General features: G+C 42.2%; 1 protein-coding gene across 2 annotated transcripts in view; it reads right to left on the bottom strand.

Annotated features, from left to right (window-relative positions):
- Positions 1 to 20,865, bottom strand: part of LOC144680448 (myotubularin-related protein 9) — an 81,319-nt gene that overhangs the window by 15,823 nt on the left and 44,631 nt on the right. For both annotated transcript variants that reach the window (XM_078541412.1, XM_078541414.1), the window contains exons 5-7: positions 10,557 to 10,718; positions 1,999 to 2,140; positions 939 to 1,159 (exon numbers count right to left, since the gene is read on the bottom strand). In XM_078541412.1, coding sequence (XP_078397538.1) covers positions 939 to 1,159; positions 1,999 to 2,140; positions 10,557 to 10,718 — 525 coding nt within the window. The remainder of the gene's footprint in view (positions 1 to 938; positions 1,160 to 1,998; positions 2,141 to 10,556; positions 10,719 to 20,865) is intronic.

Below are 20,865 nucleotides of genomic sequence, written 5' to 3'. Positions count from 1 at the left end.
TGAGGTCTTAAAAATTTCAAGAGAAACTGAGGCCATATGGGCCCTTGTGAAAGATTCACTTATTGCACAAAAACTTTTAAATCTTAACTAAATGGCTCCCTCTGGTGGAAGCAGATAGCCACTTTTATCCCTTGATAAACTTCACTTTGGCACAGCAGGCTTGAGGGGCCGAATGGCCTATTCCTGCTCCTATGTTCAAAAGGCTACATAACCCAGAAGAGTAATACAATATGCCAAAATTGCAGCATTTACTATACTTCCTTCCCCCACTAAACAACCATTTAAGTGCTGATCATACTTGGATCATGTATTTGGAGGGTTTCCCAATGTTGTCGTATACCCTTTTACTGAACAACAGTAAATGGTTACTGAGCAAACTTGTAACAATTCTGAATTTGAGGGCTTCTAAGTGTTTCTAACTTATTAGGCTTCAATCAGCTTAATAAAAGGCGAGTTTCACAGTTCATGAATCTGCAAGTAGTCATTCCAGAATGACTGAATTCATCAAGGAAACTTAATTTGTAATGCTCAAAAAAGAATTCCAACGAAAAATATTAACTTAGATGAACTCGGAAAATTCACAAATATCACAGCCCCGGTACTAAAAACATGTGCAACCCATGGTAGCCACGTTGACAGTACAGCATGATTACAAGTTTGAATCCAACCTTCAGTTGTCTTTAAATTCACTGCCTTCATCTAATTGACTTTTAATAGGTCTGACAAGAAAACAGGTAAAGTCAAGCCCACATTGAATAAGCATTTGGATAGACTGATCACCAGTGGAGAAATTGACTGACTCTCATAGATGAAAAGAATGTGACACCAGAGAAACAAAAAGAATTATGCTGTTGCTTCAGTGTTCAATTCCCAAAAACTACACAGAGCAAGAAAAATTATTTTTTTTATCATCAATGACGTAAGGCAGCATTACCAACCTTTCGTTTTCATTGTTGCCCAAGAAGGTTCCAAACTGGGAGGCATAAGCGTGTTCAAACAGCACGATTAGAAACTGTTCATTAAATTCAAAGGAGCATGAGAACTGGCGCTGGATCTGCCAGCAGCAATCCAGAAAGAGGAGGAATGTAGGAGCTTCGTTCTTCTGTTTCGAATTGGAATAAGCCGACTGAGCACATCGCTGCTGGAATGGATGGCCAGCCTGGAACAAATAAACCAAACATGGACACCATTTTCCCAAGAGAAGAGCAAGTAGGAGACAAGAGTAAACAATGAAGGAGGTGACCACGGCACACAGCAACTGGTATCCATTTCAAGAACTAATTGAACTTAATATTAGTTTCAAAAATATATAGAATTCTATTGGTGAAATAAAATATTAACCATAATAGGAGGTGCCTTACACAGAATTCTTGAATCATCTCATTTCAATACCTTTATTGTACATGAAGATATTCTGCACAATTGCTGAGATCTACCTGGAGGAAGTGTAACCCACATGTACTGCTGTATCAGTGGATTTGGAATGCTGATTCAAGTTTGAAAAAAAAATGATGATTCACAGAGGGAAGAGATCAATTCTACATGGTTTTAATGTAAAACCAGAGCTGCTTTCCCTCCCTGTTCCCAATCCCAGCAACATGGAGTAAAATCATGTGGTTTGTTATATTTCTGCTTTTACCGTTCCCGAAGGCAAATTATTAGCATGTGGTATCATGCTTTTTGGGAAAGTGTTACAAAAAATACATTGCTCTGACAACTTCTGTACATTCAAGGGGTGAGGGCAGCAGAAAGATGATAAAACTCTCTCTAAATTTAGTTCTTCTCAACAGATCACACAGCAACATCACAAACTTGTATCTAGAAGCATATATACGCTGGCCAAAATCAATTTTTTTCCAACTCTCTTTACTTACAACCCAACCATCAGTAGAAACAATATCACCATAACTTAATTCACTATTCTGGTCACTTGTTCAAATCCGGATAATTTCATTAGCCACATAGCCAAATGAAATCTATCCAGTTTCCAGAACTTACCTGTAGCCATTCACGCTCGATCAAGGCCTCAAAACCATTAATTGTTCTGGACTGTGGATCTAGAATAAGTTGGGCGAGAGAAGTGACTTGTAAAGTGGAGTCAATCCCTTCACTGCCATGAACCAGCACAGACGCACCTTCCCTAAAACATAAGCAATAGTATAAACACTGTCAAAACATGCTTGGAAAGTGTATAGTTTATACTATCCAATATCTGAAGGAAGGGGGCAAGTTGAATACTATGGATCCATTTCCACTTTGCCCTGAAACCACCAAATTACTTACTATAACAAAAACAGAATTACCTGGAAAAACTCAGCAGGTCTGGCAGCATCGGTGGAGAAGAAAAGAGTCGACGTTTCGGGTCCACACGACCCTTCAACAGAACCGTAGTATAGTTAGGAGAGGGGTGAAATATAAGCTGGTTTAAGGTGGGGGGGCGGGAGGAGAGAAGTTGGGGGGGGGTGGTGGTTGTAGGGACAAGCAAGCAGTGATAGGAGCAGATAATCAAAAGATGTCACAGACAAAAGGATCAAAGAGGTGTTGAAGGTGGTGATATTATCTAAGAAAAGTGCTAATTAAGAATGGATGGCAGGACACTCAAGGTACAGCTCTAGTGGGGGTGGGGTGGAATGGAAATAGGTGGGAAAAGAAATTAAAAGGAAAAGAAATCTTTTCCCACCTATTTCAATTATTTTAAAATCTACAACTAATACCTTGTCAATCTTTCCACCCCATTCCCACTAGAGCTGTACCTTGAGTGTCCTGCCATCCATTCTTAATTAGCACTTTCCTTAGATAATATCACCACCTTCAACACCTCTTTGATCCTTTTGTCTGTGACATCTTTTGATTATCTGCTCCTATCACTGCTTGCTTGTCCCTACAACCACCCCACCCTCAACTTCTCTCCTCCCGCCCCCCCACCTTAAACCAGCTTATATTTCACCCCTCTCCTAACTATACTTCGGTTCTGTTGAAGGGTCGTGTGGACCCGAAACGTCGACTCTTTTCTTCTCCACCGATGCTGCCAGACCTGCTGAGTTTTTCCAGGTAATTCTGTTTTTGTTTTGGATTTCCAGCATCCGCAGTAGTTTTTTGTTTTTAAATTACTTACTGTGGCTGGTACAAAGCACAAGATTAATTTTATGTTAGGGAATTGGACCTGACAACCAAATTGTAGCAATTCATTTTTGTTGTCACACAGCAGGGATCAAAATATTACAGTATTTAGGTAGCAATTTACAGTACCAAACAAGTCATGAGGGAACTGGGTGGAGTAGAGCATCTTATTCCCTCTTGTTCATGTCTCTTTTACCCTCCACCCTATTTTAATACCAAGGCAAGTGCTGGGCTTCAGCCAAAATTTGTTCAGGCAATAGAATTTGTTACGTGATTTCCATCACCGGACCTTAGTTAGACGTTCATCTTCCTTACGCCCCTGTTCCTTTAACACTTTGACAATTCCAATCATTCGTCCAGTCTTCACACGGAGGATACCCTCTGTTGTGCTATTTGGCACTACCACCGTGTTAAGTGGGATAGATTCAGAATAGATCTAGCAGCTCAACATTTGGTGTCTATGAGGCACTGTGGACCAGCAACAGAATTGTATTCAACCACTATTTGTAATCTCATGGTCCAGCATATCCCTCAGTTTATTATTGTTAATCCAGGGGGTCAGCCCTAGTTCAATGAGTGTAGGAAAGCCTGCCAGGAGCAGCACCAGGCATATCTAAAAATGAAGTGCTAAAACTGGTGAAACTACAACACAGGACTATATACATGCCAAATAGCAGGAGCAACATGCAATAGACAGAGCAAACAATCCCACAACAAACAGATCAGATCAAGTTCTGCAGTCCTGTGATATTCAGTCACGAATGGGAGTTGGTAATTAACAGAAAGAAGCGGATCCACAGTCATTCCGATCCTCAATGATGGAGGAGCCCAGCACATCAGTGCTAAACTCACTGAAGCACTAGCAACCACCTTCAGCTGGAAGTGGTGAATGGATAATCCATCTTGGCATCCTCCTGAAGTGCCTAGCATCACAAATGCCAGTCTTTAGCCGATTTGATTCACTCCATGTGATATCAAGAAAATGGCTAAAGGCATTAAATGTAGCAAAGGCTATGGACCTGGACAACATCTCAGCTGTAGTACTGAAGACCTGTGCTCCAGAACTAGACGTGCCCCCAGGCAAATTGCTTTGTTACAGTTACAACACCAGTATCCACACAACAATGTGAAAAATTTTCAGGTTATGTCCGGTCCACAAAAAGCCGGACAAATCCAATCTTCCAATTACTGTCCCATCGGTCTACTCTCAATCATCAGCTAAATGATAGACAGTGTCAATGGCAGTGCTATCAAGTAGTATTTGTTCAGCAGCAGCCTGCTCACTGATGCTCTGCAACAGCCAATCAGTTCCAGATCTCATTACAGTTTATGTCCCAACATGGACAAAACAGCTGAACTCCAGAGGCCAGGTGAGATGAGATTGGCTGTTCTGGTCATCAAGGAGGCATCTGACTGAGTGTGACATCAAGGAGCCCTAGCAAAAATTCAAGTCAATGGGAATCAGGGGGAATACTCCCCACTGGTTGGAACCATACCTAGCACAAAGGAAGATGGTTAGGGTTGTTGGACATCATTCATTTCAGTCCCAGGACATCACTGTAGGAGTTCCTTAGGATAGTGTCCTAGGCCCAATCACCTTCAGCTGCTGCTTCATCAATGATCTTCCCTCCATCATAAGGTCAGAAGTAGGGATGTTCACTGTTGATTGCACAATGTTCAGTAACATTGGCAACTTCTCAGGTGAAGCAGTCTTTGCCTGCAAAAAACATGATCTGGGCAACATTCAGGCTTGGACTGATGTGTGGCATGCAAGTTCCTTGCCAGACAGGCAATGATCATCTCCAACAAGAGAATGTCCAGCCATTTCCCATTGGTAATACTGTTGTATCTCATTGCTGAATCCCCCATTAACATCCTGGGGTTATCACCGACCAGAAACTGAGCTGGACCAGCCATATGAATACTGTGGATACAAGAGCAGCGCAGAGCCTGGTCACGTCCTGACTCCCCAAAGCCTGTCTGCCATCTACAAGGCACAAGTCAGGAGTGTGATGGAATACTCTTTGCTTGCCTAAAGGAGTACAGCTTCAACAACTCTCAAGAAGCTCCTCACCATCCAGGGCAAAGCAGTCCTCTTATTTGGCACCCCGTCCACCACCTTCAACATTCACTTTCACCCAAGATGGCACTCGGTGCACACTTCAGCCACTATCTACAAGATGCACTGAAACAATGCAACAAGCCTCCCTTAACAGCCCCTTCCAAACCCACAACCCTAGAAGATAAGGGCAGCAAACTCATGGGAACATCACCACCTGCAAGTTTTCCTCCAAGCTACGCACCATCCCGACTTGGAACTATATCAACGTTACTTCATTGTTGCAGGGACAAAATCCTGGAACTCCCTTCCAACCAACACCGAGGGTGTACCTACACCACACAGACTGCAGCAATTCAAGAAAGCAGCTCACCACCGCCTTCAAGAGCAATTAGGAATGGACAGCAAAACAAGAGTAAAATACTGCAGATGCTGAAAACCCAAAATAAAAACAAAATGCTAGAAATCCTCAGGCAGCATCTTTGAAGAAACAGTATTGATATTTCAGATTGATGACATTTCATCAGAACTTTGATTATTGCCCCCTGAGACATTGTGTTCCTACCTCCATAGATGCTGCCTGACCTAAAAAGTTGCGGCATTTTCTGTTTTTGTAAGGGATGGACCACAATTGCTGGCTCGCATCCTAGGAATGAACACAAAGAAAATCCTTTTGTACTTCTGTGCCTCTCTGCACGTACACTTTGCAAACACTTCCTCAATTCCTTTGACATCTTGGCTGGCCCTTGGCTGTTGTTGCGCCCTTTTTGGCTTTTTAGTTTTAGAGAGATGGTTGACTAGACAGCTGAGTGATTGATAATTGGCTCGAATGAGCAGTTAGTCAGAAGCAATCCAGTTCCAAAGTTTAAATAAATCATGGATCATCAGCACTTCTCTAAAAAATCACTCATGTGTCTACACAATAGGTCAACAGTTCTTGTCCAAATGTGTAGGTTTGAGTGACCTTCAAGCAGCTGCATTTCCAAAATCATTCAGATCATAAGTGCAGGCAATTTTTAAATTATATATAAACTCTTTCATGAGATGTGAACATCGCTAGGAAGGCCAGCATTTGTTACTCAACCTTAATTACCCTTGAGAAGCAGATGGTGAGCCACCTTCTTGAACAGCTCAGTTCATCAGTACACCCTCAATGCTGCGAGGAAGGGAATTCCAGGATTTGGACCCAACGACAATGAATGAAGGCTGATAAAGTTCCAAGTCAAGCAATACGACATATCAGCTAAATGAGTAAAAGGGCTATTTGAACAAATTAGTCCATGGTAATCTTACAAAAGCCATGTTATGATTCCAAATAAAGTATGTGTTGCTGGTGCAAAAAAGTTCTGCTACTAAAAAATGAAATAAAGTCAATTGATGTTCTCAAACAGGTTTTTGAAAACTTACTGTTTACTGGCACAAGGTGTGTGAAATTAAACTGAGGCCCACAATGGTATGTTCTTCTGAATGGTTAATGGCATATTATTGGCTAAAGGGAGGACGAGGCAACCATGGCTGACAAGGGAAGTCAGGGACAGCATAAAAGCTAAAGAGAAAGCATACAATGCGGCGAAGAGCAGTGGGAAACCAGGGGATTGGGAAGTCTACAAAGACCAACAGAGGACAACTAAAAAAGAAATAAGGAGGGAGAAGATTAAATATGAGGGTAAACTAGCCAGTAATATAAAAGAAGATTGCAAGAGTTTTTTTAGATATATAAAGGGTAAGAGAGAGGCAAAAGTGGACATTGGGCCGCTGGAAAATGATGCTGGAGAAGTAGTAGTGGGGAACAAAGAAATGGCAGAGGAACTGAATAGGTACTTTGCGTCAGTCTTCATGGTGGAAGACACGAGTAACATCCCCAAAGTTCAAGAGAATCGGGGGGCAGAGGTGAGTATGGTGGCCATTACCAAGGAGAAGGTGCTAGGAAAACTGAAAGGTATGAAGTTGGATAAATCACCTGGACCAGATGGATTACACCCCAGAGTTCTGAAGGAGATAGCTGAAGAGATAGTGGAGGCGTTAATGGTGATCTTTCAGGAATCACTGGAGCCAGGGAGGGTCCCAGAGGACTGGAAAATCGCTAATGTAACCCCCCTGTTTAAGAAGGGAGTGAGGCAAAAGACGGGAAATTACAGGCTGATTAGCCTGACCTCGGTCATTGATAAGATTTTAGAGTCCATTATTAAGGATGAGATTTCAGAATACTTGGAAGTGCATGGTAAAATCGGGCAAAGTCAGCATGGTTTCATCAAGGGGAGGTCATGCCTGACAAATCTGTTAGAATTCTTTGAGGAGGTAACGAGTAGGTTAGACAAAGGAGAGCCAATGGATGTTTTCTACTTGGACTTCCAGAAGGCCTTTGACAAGGTGCCGCACAGGAGGCTGCTCAGTAAGATAAGAGCCCATGGTGTTAGAAGCAAGGTACTAGCATGAATAGAAGATTGGATGTCTGGCAGGAGGCAGAGAGTGGGGATAATGGGGTCCTTCTCAGGATGGCGGCCGGTGACTAGTGGAGTTCCGCAGGGGTCAGTGTTGGGACCACAACTTTTCACTTTATACATTAATGATCTAGATGAAGGAACTGAGGGCATCCTGGCTAAGTTTGCAGATGACACAAAGATAGGTGGAGGGACAGGTAGTATTGAGGAGGCAGGGATGCTGCAGAAGGATTTGGACAGGTTAGGAGAATGGGCAAAGAAGTGGCAGATGGAATACAATGCGGGGAAGTGTGAGGTCATGCACTTTGGTAGGAAGAATAGAGGCATAGACTATTTTCTAAATGGGGAGAGAATTCAGAAATCTGGAGTGCAAAGGGACTTGGGAGTCCTAGTCCAGGATTCTCTTAAGGTTAACTTGCAGGTTGAGTCGGTAGTTAGGAAGGCAAATGCAATGTTGGCATTTATTTCGAGAGGACTAAAATATAAAAGCAGGGATGTGCTGCTGAGGCTTTATAAGGCTCTGGTCAGACCACATTTAGAATATTGAGAGCAATTTTGGGCTCCCTATCTCAGGAAGGATGTGCTGGCCCTGCAGAGGGTCCAGAGGAGGTTCACGAGAACAATCCCAGGAATGAAAGGCTTAACATATGAGGAACGTTTGAGGACTCTGGGTCTATACTCGATGGAGTTTAGAAGGATGAGGGGGGATCTGATTGAAACTTACAGAATACTGAAAGGCCTGGAAAGAGTGGACGTAGGGAAGATGTTTCCATTAGTAGGAGAGACTAAGACCCGAGGGCACAGCCTCAGAGTAAAGGGAAGACCTTTTAGAACAGAGATGAAGAGAAACTTCTTTAGCCAGAGAGTGGTGAATCTATGGAATTCATTGCCACAGAAGGCTGTGGAGGCCAGGTCATTGAGTGTATTTAAGACCGAGATAGATAGGTTCTTGATTGGTAAGGGGATCAAAGGTTACAGGGAGAAGGCGGGAGAATGGGGTTGAGAAACTTATCAGCCATGATTGAATGGCGGAGCAGACTCGATGGGCCGAATGGCCTAATTTCTGCTCCTATGTCTTATGGGAAATTGAATTTTGACTTTTTTGTGGAGGCACCCTTAGTCAGCTTGACTTATTGCTACAATTATGATTTCTTATATCAATAGGTGACTATCGGCAAGTACACACGTTGATGACCAGAGTAAGAATGAGGGAAAAAAGCTACCACTACAGCCTGAATGGTTATGCAAGATCCACAGGAATGAAAAAAAGTTACGCTTTATCACATCACTCAAGTATGCTGTACTGCTTCACATAATGAGTGAGCTCCGGTTATAAAAACAAATTTGCCAGTCATTCTGTGCACATTGTAAAGTTCTGCTAAACATAATTGAAATGACAGACTTTGTAAACCACTGCATCTCAGGGGCTGCTGTTCCTTCAGATTCTATAGCAAAACCAGAGAAACATGTCACCAGGAACCAAGCAGAGCCATTTACATAGTATAGTTCATGACCTGTATTTTTGTCCATAACCAATTTATGGTAAACAGCTATCATTAGATTTTCTCACCCAACCCACTATAATACCTTGAAATTGTTACTCAATACGCAAAGAAAATGATAAACACCCATCTCTCTAACTCCAGAACCAGCAGAATGCATCCTACACACCCTGGACTTCAGATCTACTCCCGTTCTGATTCCCCACTTTCAGAAGGTCAATGTAATGCGCCTCATATAGAGCAAAAAGAATACACAACTGTAAAGGTCTGCATCTATTGTAAAGGCTACAATTCCCTGGTGTTATCTGGTTGTAGGGCTGGAATACATGCACAAAGAAGTAATATTGGGAGGGGATGGGAACGAGAGCAAGTAGAGAGGGAGCAAACAAGCAAGACGACATGAGTGAAAGGGGAAGAGAAAGATAAAGGGAGAGACAGCAAAAGAGCAAGGGCAAGAAAGAGGGTAATAAATTGCACTGATTTGATGTTCAAACTATTTCTCAAGTGCTTGTTCAGAAATGAAGTTGCTGCTACAAATTAACTAGTCACTTCAAAAATATATTTATTTTTGAGCCATTTAGATGTTTCTTTGGGCTACACTATATCATACAATCAGTGGATTTGTAATTCAATGACATTAGATAATGTTTACACTTTAGTAGCGCTGTACAATAATAGGAATAAGGTTCATTTCTTGGCGGATGGCTTATATTAAGCCATACTGTCAACTTATTCAAATGGTTTGGCCCAGTTATGAGCCAAAATAGGTCTTTAGAGATGACAGGACAAGTTGAGGATTGTTAAAAAAGCATATGGGGGATCCTTGGCTTTATTAATTGAAGCAGACAGTACAAAAGCAAGGAAGTCATGCTATATGATTTATAAAACATTGGGTAAGCTTCAACTGGAGTTGTGTGTTCAAATCTGGGGATCATACTTCAAGGATGTCATGGCCTTAGAGGGTGCAGATGAGATTTACAAGAATGGGGAATGAGGGACTTCAGTTATGGGGAGAGACAGGGGAAGCTGGAGTTGCTCTCCTTAAAGCAGAGAAAATTAAGAGGAGATTTGGTAGAGGGGTTCAAAATCATGATTGGTTTTGATAGTTTCTTGTTATTTACTGTTTCCAGTAGAAGGGTCAGTAAACACACAGGTAAGTGGATTATCAAAAAACAACTAGAGTCAACAGGGGGAAACTGGAAAAAAAAAAGAGTTGTTGGGATCTGGAATACGCTGCCCAAAAAGGAGGTGGAAGCATATTCAATGACAACATTCAAAAGAGAATTGGATAAATGCTGGAGGGGGAAATATTTACAGGGCTATCGTAAAAGAGCAGGGGAATGGGATTAATTGGATAGCTTTACTAAAGAGCTGACACTGGCAGAGTGCTGAAAGAACACAGAAGCAGGCCAATCATTCGATACAAGTCCTTACCTGTCTATACACTGTGCAGCCAGGCAAGCAGTGGTTAATATTTCCTTAACATGAGTCAGCCAGCTAGAAGCTTCCAATTTGCTGAGCCATCTATCCATGTTGTGGGATTGATCATTGGAAGCTTCAACCAGTTTAATTAAGCTTTCCTGAAGAATGTGGTACCTGGTTAAAAAAAGTGCAAAACAAGTAAACCTGCATGTTTCTTACACTTTGGGCAAGGCATTTTTAGAAGTCTATGATACCAAGGTACTTTCATTTAACAATTCAATCCTGAAAAAAAAGTCATTAAATTAATTCTCTATACGTTGCTCATACCTTTACTGGCAAGATAGTAAGCAATAGTACTTAAAGAGCAAGCTTCCTGCTGTCAGAAATCTACCAGTATGAAATAGTTGTTACAATGTGGAGAGACAGAGTCAGATTTTATGAGCAAAGTAACAGTAAGGCTAATAGCACTCACCATTATACTGGGGTAAAGCAGGCAGCAACTACTAGTATCTGCACATTTGTAGTTAAATATGAAAATCTGGAAGTTGTGTCAGAGATATCCTGCTCCTTCACTGGGCACGTTGTTACTCCTTGCCAATGAACACAGCACTGAAATAACTGCAACACTGTTAATTTGCTGCACTTGCCGAAGACTCCCCACGAATGACAGCTAAAAGGTTAGGGCTGTTGCATTCAAGAGCGAGCAAGTTACTTGTTTCTTCCCCACCCCAACAGCTTGATAAGTGATAACTACTATTGAGCAACACCTCTGGCCTTGAAATGTAACTTTATAAATTTGGAGTCTGGTTCCCCAAGAAAATTAGTGGAAATTTTTAAACATGAATTTTTTGACCCTCCCACTTTTTTGCCTCTTCCCCTTAGTCCGACCTGTATTTCCCAAATTTATTTTGCTTTCTACGCAGGATTCAAACCCGATTTATATTTCCTGCTTTATATTTTGTGGTTTAGGCCACAAAGTTCATTAAGGCCTGAAAACAGGCACAGGAATCATGATGTACTATTACCTTGTGCCCATTGCTTCTGATGCCACCAGCATAAAGAATGCTATTAAGTGGTTGCAAACCTGGGCAAGAGATGCAAAAAAGAGGATACCACAAGTGCAAACCAGCTTGCACCTCAAAGGTGTGGAACATTTTGACTGGAGCAGGTACTGAAAGTCATTTTAGGAGTGATTTTGACCTGGGAAAGATATTAGGATGGCACATGGCAGAGAGAGAATGCAAAGGATCAACGATTATGTCATGGCCTTACCCAACGCCACTCCCCTTCTCGCATTCCCACTTCCCCCTAAGCCTACAATTTCTTCTGAAGAATATGCCATGATCATAGTGAATGGCATAGCAGGTTCAAAGAACCAATGAAGAAGTGATTTTAAAAAAAGGGCACATACTTTAATTTAATAACATTCCCTTCAGCATAAGGTCAAAAGTGGTGATATTTGCTGATGATTGTTTCAGTTGCAATCGGTACTGAACACTACAGTCAATGCCCACGTGCAGCAAGACCTGGGCAACATTCAGGCTTGGGCTAAGTGGCAATTAACATTTGTGCCAGGCAAAGACAATCCTCAGCAAGAGAGAATCTAACCATCTCCCCATGACATTCAATGCCATTACCATCGCTGAATCCCCCACAGTCTACATCCAGGGGATTACCATTGACCAGAAACTGAACTGGTCCAACCATGTGAACACTGGCTACAAGAGCAGGTCATAGGCTAAGAAATTATGTGGCGAGTAACCACCTCCTGGCTCTCCAAAGCCTGTCCACTACCCACAAGGTACAAGTGAGTTAGTGAATGGAGTACTGTCCACTTAATTAAATCAGAGCAGCTCCAACAACACTCAAAGCTTAAAAGCAAAAAACTGCGGATGCTGGAAATCCAAAACAAAAATAAAAATACCTGGAAAAACTCAGCAGGTCTGACAGCATCTGCGGAGAGGAACACAGTTAACGTTGAGTCCTTATGACTCTTCAACAGAACTGAGGAAAAATAGAAGAGAAGTGAAACAACACTCAAAGCTTGGTCGCATCCAGGTCAAAGCAGCCTGCTAGATCAGCACACCATCAACCACCTTAAATATTCATTCCCTTCACCTCCAGTTCACATTGACAGCAGTGTGCATCAGCTACAACATTCACAGCAGCAACTATCCAAGGCTCCTGCGTCAGCAAGGAAAGGCTGCTTCCAAAACCATGACCTCCACCGCCAGAAGAACAAAAGCAATAGACACACAGAAACACCACCAGCTGCAAGTTCCCCTCCAAGTCACACAATACCCTGACTTGGAATCATACTGCCTTTCCTTCACTGTTGCTGGTTCAAAATCCTGGAAGTCACTCCTTAACAACACTGTGGGTGTATTGGGTGAGTTGTAGTGGTTCCGTTAAACATGAATCTGCTCTCCTTTTGCAGGATGATATCATTCATGTTCCCACCAGTGCCATGCTGCCAGTGCCCCTGTTGCCATCAGCTAACAAGCACAGACTGCTGCCACCCATGCCGTGGCTGTGCAGTCCTAAGACAAGCCTTCAAGGGCCAGAGTTCAGCAAGGTCTGCCTGCAAGAACACCCGCAATCTCCCTCACCGAATGTCAGCAACCTTCCATTAGCCACGCTTGTAGCACTCCATAGGAGTGCTAAGCCAAGCATGGAATATGTAAGACAGGCATTGGGAATTAAAAGCTGTCTTTTGTACAGGATATTGGATGATTCGATTTACAAAGTTGGTTTGGAATGTTTGTGATGTGGTGACATTTATTTCAGATTTGTGATCAAGAGGATGCTGTGACGGTCAGTAACAGACAGAAGGTAAGATGTTGGACTGTTGTTAAATTGGGAATTAAGATTATGATGGATGACCCAAATACAGATAGCCCAGTTGGCTGCCTCCTGCCTTCCACTCAGCAGCTCACTGTATACCTGACAGCAAGGAACATGCACTCATGATGACCAGGCTGTGCAGAATGCAGCGGACCACCACAAGTTGAGACATCTGCTTTGGAGAGTACAGTTGGGTCTTTACAGTCAATTGCACCATCAGGATGCCTAATGTTCTGGGGAAGCCACCTGGATGCTCAGCCTACTTTTCTCCGGAAAGGGAGAATTTAACGTATTCCCCTCTTGTTGCATACAGATTATCAATCACCGTCCTACCACAACTGTGGAAGATGAACTGCAAGATGTTGATGTCACCTGCTTCAGCCTGGAACAAAACCAATGAAGGTGTTCATTACCACTATCATCTTCATGGCCACTGGTAATGCCATCCTTGCCCGCCCAGACTGCTGGTCTGCCTGCAACAGACAGCGGGCTTGATAGTTAAGTAAAAAAAAAATTTGAGAACACCCAATTTGTGCCATATAATGAAATATGCTTATGATCAGAATGTTTGATCAAAGACCAGAAGTGAATTATTGAATGTAGCTCCAAAATGAAATGGGCATAGCGTGCACACCATTTTTAGCTCAGGCTCAGGTAGAGAATTGCTCCCTGAAGATGGGGAGATATGGTCTTCTGAGGAGAGCCCTTCTAACCTCCCTCTCCCGCTTTGATTGGCTTGTCCTTCCATGTTGTCTCTGCTCATTCTCCATTTCATGTTGCAGGCAAAAGGGGAAAGAGAATCAAAACAACGAACACAGAGTTCTCAAAGCGAAAACCAAGGCTGCCAATCACATGCCACACAACTCCCTGTAGATTTGAACTTGTCCTAACAGTACAATCCTCTTAGGACTTCTAATCAGCAAAAGCTAGAAGAAATCAAACTACAAGAAACCAGTAAATGGTTGTTGATGCCTTTAAACTGATGGAGATCTTTCTAGCATGTTCCCTGAAACGGGACCCATAGTCCTCAAAACATGGGTGCTAAACTTTTGAGATCTGATTGGCTGAAGAGCCTCACTGTTTTTTGCTCTGCTCACCGATGCCACAAATCCTCCGTAAAGGGGACAGCGCCAGATCAGACACCCGATGAAGTAAGTCTCCATGCTAAAACATATGGGGCCCAAACTTCTGAGTTTAAAGGTCCCAGTGCATCTTTAGGGTACCCCCCAGATACACGAGCTGGAGCTCCAAAGTGACAGGCCGTGAAAACTTAGTGGCCAGCAGCAGTCAGCAAAGGTAACTGACAAGCACAGTTCCTTCAGCACTCACCCGAAAATCTGGTCCATTCAATTTTCGATCTTTCCTCAAAAAGCACATTTTAGATAATATATATTTACACAGTGCGAGTTTCATGAGATCAGTGGTACTGAGCTCTCAGCCTCCACTTTCATAATTATAATCCTAACCGCACCATTTTTCAACAGACAACAAGTCAATGCAGAGTTTGGAAGCAGCTCCTAAGACCCACAACAGTAGGGTTCCACCACCACTAAAGCAAGTCATCAGAATTGTTGAAAGATCGCAGGCACAAGGCAGTTAATCATGTTGAAATATTCTCCACTTGCCTGGATGATTGCAGTTCTGACAACACTCAAGAGGCTGGACACCATCCAAGATAAAGCAGCCCACTTGATTGACACCCCATCTTCCACCACCGCAACATGTGCATACCATTTAAAGATGCACTGCAGCAACTTGCCAAGGTTTGTTTGGCAGCACCTTCAAACCATTGACTTCTAGCACCTAGAAGGACAAGGAATAGCAGGCACATGGGAACACCATTACGTCCAAATATCTCTCCAAGTCAAACCATCTCAATGTGGAAATAAATCGCTGTTCCTGTGCCATACCTGGATCAAAATGTTGGAAATCTCTCTCTAAAAGCACTGAGGGCGTATCTTCACCACGTAGATCGCAGCAGTTCAAAAAAGGTGGCTCACCACAACCTCAAGGGCATCAGTGCTGGACAATAAATGCTGGCTTTCCAGCAGTGGCCATGTCTCATTTTTAAGATCTTAAGGAGATCATATAGGGTAGATAGAAACTATTTTCCAGGTTGAGACATCAAGATCAAGAGGCACAGTCTAAAAATTGGAGCCAGACCAGTCAGGAGTAAAATTATGAAGCATGAGCTAGGTCACAGATTAGTCATGATCTCATTGAAAGGCAGGAAAGGCTCAAGGGTCTTAATGGCTAATACTTTTTTCATTCATGAACAAATGAATAAATAAAAAATCTGAATAAGTCTCAAGTTTTCCCATTAGCCTAAGTTTCAGCTTTTTCCTAAATAATGGATGCTTCGATTAATATTGTGATTACCAGCATCCCAGTCAAATTACATTATCAATGATTATTTCATCCTCTGGCTTATATAATTCTTTTCACTTTGTTTAAAAACTTTTAATTGGAAATAGATAAATAACTGGGTGCATATATTTTAAAAAACTTTCAAAAGGAAGTCTTCCTTTGTGCAACTGTAACAGACATGTACAACAGAATATTTGGAAGAAGGCTAAAAGATTTCCAGTGTAGCGTGGCAACATTTAACAAAGTACACTGTAAGCTCTCCTGTCTGAAATGCTTGGGACCAAGTCATTTTTGGATTTTGGAATTTTCTAGACTTTAGATAGAATGATGTTAGAATGCCTAACCCCAAGTGAGCAAACCAGAAAACTCTGTAGTTATTAATATTTACCTGAAACATAAGATTGATAAAATACAAAGCAGCAATAAAAAATACTTATACAAGTACTGCATCTTCCATGTTTCCACTCCCACAGTATTGTACAAAAATGATGCCAATGACATCACAGGATAGATGATTCTGCTCAAAAAGTTTCTGAACAACTGGTTTTTCTGAAGAATAGATTTTCAGACTAGAGGGGTTAGTGTATTTAATTTACACAAGACTGATTGACTGTCTTATGCACACTGAGCAAGCCTGCACAAGTGACTCATTCAGCTCTGACAACGATTCCTCAAGTGACTCAAGATATCAATCCTATAAGAGGATCCCATGATGCGAGTTTTCCCTATCAGTATGCTAAGCACCATGATAAAAGAAAATTGAACTGTTCCCAACACAATGCACCAGAGGGAGGTTTCAAACTATTGTATAATTAACATAGCCTCAGGCTGATATACATCTATAAATGAAACATTTTCTAAATGGCAAAATCACTTTCAGCCCATTATATGTAATCTGATTTAGTGTACAGCATTATTAATGACAAGAGTAGGGTAAAGTTTCAAAGTCTTCAAATACAAATCAGAGAAAACAATGTATCTGTTCTTTGAACTCTTGCATTTTCAGACATGCAATAGCTAGTTTAGACAAAGTGAAGATTTACATCAGACTGTCACATTTATGCTGCGACATCAATTGACCATTGTGCACTCCTATCTACTCCGAAAGAGAAGCAGTATGGTGTCAGACCATATTACTATGTTATGAAAGTATAATAATTTCCATATTTTTCAGGCTTATTGTAAAGTAGGTTTATGCGGGTGAGTATAGTTGGTTCTGTCTGTGTGATTTAGTTACGTTTGGACTCAAGTAGGCTGCAAGCTTGGAATTATCAAAAGAAGCTAGGTGTAAAAATGAGCTTGAAATGCTAATGAGTAAACATGAATGCTGGCTTAGCATGTAAGGGGTGAAGGGAATTTGCATTTTTAGATAAGTGAAGGGATTGTTTGAATTTCAAAGTGACGTTCATCTGTTAACAACTAGCCAGATAAGCAAGACGAAGGAATGTATTTATTTTGTTGACAATAAGATTACTGACATTATTGGCAACATGAAAGTTTTTTATGGAATGGTACCGTTCCCCATAATAAAGACATATGGAACAATAGAACTTACATATTGAAGAGATATACATATATAAAGGCAAATGAAAGGCTATGTTGAGAGCCATGTAAGATCCAACAGGAGTGTGTGAAATAGCCATGAAGAAGCCTCCATCCATTTGTGCATAAGTTGGCTGTGTCCAGTAACTGAAGCTGGAGAAAGCCATTTGAAATTCCACTGTCAAGTGGGTACTGTGTTAACTTGCTGGTTTTGTTTTAAATCTAAAATCTATTTTGGACTGTCAGGTTCATTAGGAATTTAAGGATTTGTTACAGTTTTAATTGTAGTCTTATGTATGTGCTTGAAATCTTTTCTTTTGTTCATAAATATTTTAATTTTAATTTTTAAATCTCTAAAGGTCTTGGTGGACTCATTACTTCTGAATTCAGTGCACACATCTCGTAATAAATACAAATTGAAAAACTGTTGTGATAGCGCAACCAAGTTTCCCTTGTGGATTTGGTCCACTTGGCACACATCATCTGCCATGTCATAACTATATGTGAATTCTGCAGTTACATAAAAGCCAAAAAAAAAATCAGATAGTGAGCAATAGTTGACTTGCACAACAATTTCAAGTGCCTTGAAAATAATTAAATGCCCAAAATCTTCCAGCCTTTTTCAGAATCTATGAACTGAACATGATCATTGTATATGGATTATTTTTTTGTTTCCTGGAGTTTGAGTTGCTGACAAGAAAATACCATTGAAATGTTCTTGCTGACATGATAAGTAATCACAGTATTAATCCATTTTACCATTCAGGTATATCCTGAGGTTTCTGCTCTTCTGAGGGTTGACATTTTTTGAGGACTACCTCAAGATAGCATCGAATTTGCAGGAGACTGCAAGTTCAAAACATTAGAGAGCTGCTGATGCAATGAAGGGTGCAAGGGAGCATGCCAGGAACAGTACCAGGCATGCCTAAAAGTGGACTGTCAACCTGGTCAAGCTCTCATACAAGACTATTTACTTGCCAAAAACCTGAAGCAGCATGCAACAGACATAGCTAAACAATCCCACAACAAACAAATCACATCAAATGCAGTCCTGCCACTTCCACTCAATGGTGGTGGGCTATTAAACAACTAACTGGGGGAAGTAGCTCCATAAATATCCCCATCAAGGATGGGGGAGCCCTGCTCATCAGTGCAAAAGACAAGGTAATGACCTTCAGCCAGAAGTGCTGGGTGGATGATCCATCTTGGCCTCTTCCTGAGGTTCCAGCGTCACAGGTGCCAATTCAGTTCACTGTGATATCAAGAAACAACTGAAGGCACTGGATACTGCAAAGGCAATGCACCCTGACAACATTCTGGCAATAGTACTGAAGACTTGTGCTCCAGAACTAGCTGCACCCCTATCCAAGCTGATCCAGTACAGCTAGAAAATTGGCATCTATTAGGCAATGTGGAACATTGCACAGGAATATCCTGTTCACTAAAAGCAGGACAAATTGAATTTGGCTAATTACCACCCCATCAGTCTATTCTCAATCGGCAAAGTAATAGATGCTGTTGACTTACTTAGCAATAACCTGCTCACTGATGCTCTGGGTTCTGCCAGGGTCACTCAGCTCCTGACCTCATTACAACCTTGGTCCAAACACGGACAGAAGAGCTGAACTCAAGATGAGGTAAGAATGCAACTGCCCTTGACATCAAGGCAGCATTAGACCAACTGTGGCATCAAGGAGCCCAAGCAAAACTGGAGTCAATGGGAATCAGGTGGAGAACTCTCCACTGGTTGGAGTCATACCTAGCACAAAAGATCGCTGGTGGTTGTTGGAGACCAATCATGTCAGTCGCAGGACATCACTGCAGGAGTTTCTCAGGGCAGTGCCCTAGGCCCAACCAACTTCAACTGCTTCAAATGACGTTCCCTACATCATAACGGTCAGAAGTGGGAAGTTTGCTTATGATTCCAGTGTTCAATACCATTCACAATTCCTCAGATACTGAAACAGTATGTGCCAATATTCAGCAAGACAACATACAGGCTTGGGCTGATAAGTGGCAACTAACATTTGCGCTGCTCAAGTGCCTGGCGATGGCCATTTCCAACAAGAGAGAATCTAACCATCTCCTCTTCACATTCAACAGCATGACCAATGCCGAATCCCCCACAATCAATATCCTGATATCAATGCCACTGAAATTTAACTGCACCAGCCATATGAATACTCTGGCTACAAGAGCAGGTCAGAGGTTGGGAATTCTGTGGCTATAACTCGCCTCCCGTTTCCCCAAAGTCTGTCCAGTTGCTAGCTGTCCGTAAATTCGAGGGTAAAATCTACTCGCAAGCTTCTGCCTTGGGTCTTGATGTAACTGCACAGACCAGTTTGGTCACATGGGGTGGGACCTCCCATGAGGTAGTGGGATCCAGAGTGCAGGATTGTCCTCCTGTTCTTTCCTTCGCTGCTCCCACACTGCTACATCAAGACGACTTTGGAACTCGAAGCATATTGCAGCTTGATGGACTAGTTGTCACCATTCCCTGTTGTTAAGGTTAATGCTTTTATGCAAAGAGAGCTTCAGATTGTCTTTGAAGAGTCGTCTTTCTCCCCCACCCCCCAACGGAACATTGGCCATCGAGAGTCGAGAAAACAGGACTGAGTGGGGGGGCGGTGAAGACTGTTTTCAACCATCCAGCCACAGTGTCCAACCCATCGAAGTTGATTTTGCAGGAGTTTTGCCTGAACACCATGGAGTTGGCTTCAAGGAGGACACGAGTATTTGTTCAATGGTCCACCTATTGAATCCAGAGGATGCAGTTGAAGTGTTGATGGAATTTCTTTAGCGCTCTTATGTCATTGACGGGCAGTCCAGGTTTCACTGTAGTGTGGTGACAACAACTGCTCTGTACACTTTGATTTTTCTTGACTTGTGGAGGTCTTTATTGTCAAACATTTGCTGCCTTAGTTTGTAAAAGGCTGAGCTGGCGCAGCTGATCCAATGTTGGGTCTCCTCGCCAATGGTGGCCGCCAAAGTAAGGGAAATGCTTAGTATAGTCCGGAGACTCTCCTTCAACATATATTGGGAGGTGGAATATCTGGCTGACTAGGTGTGGGTTGGTATATGCATTTTCTTTTGGCAACATTCAAGGGCCGTCTTAATGAATCAGTGAAGTCCATTGTCGAACATTTTGTTGTATCCCATGACGGAGCCATTCATTGTTCAGTAGTCACACCAAATGCAACCTTGATGCAGAACCATAGAAAAGTTACTGTACAAAAAAAAGAGGCCATTCAGCCCATCATGCCTGTGCCGGCCGTAAAAGAGATAAAAACTAGATGCCCATTCTAATCCCACCTTCAGGCACCCGATCCGTACCTTGAAGTTTACAGCACATCCAGGTACCTTTTAAATGAGTTGAGGGTTTCTGCCTCCGCCACCAAATGAGGCAGCAAATTCCAAACACTCACCACCCTCTGGGTGAGGAAGTTTTTCCTCATGTTCCCTCTAATCCTTCTGCCAAACACCTTAAATCTATGCTTCTGGTAATTGACCTCTCCATTAGGGGAAACAGGGCATCCCTGTCTACTCTATCCAGGCCCCTCAATCTCGT

The sequence above is a fragment of the Cetorhinus maximus genome, chromosome 5 (genome assembly GCF_964194155.1).
Source record: "Cetorhinus maximus chromosome 5, sCetMax3.hap1.1, whole genome shotgun sequence".
In the NCBI taxonomy this organism is placed as follows: Eukaryota; Metazoa; Chordata; class Chondrichthyes; order Lamniformes; family Cetorhinidae; genus Cetorhinus; species Cetorhinus maximus.
This window is presented reverse-complemented; position numbering and strand designations above follow the sequence as displayed.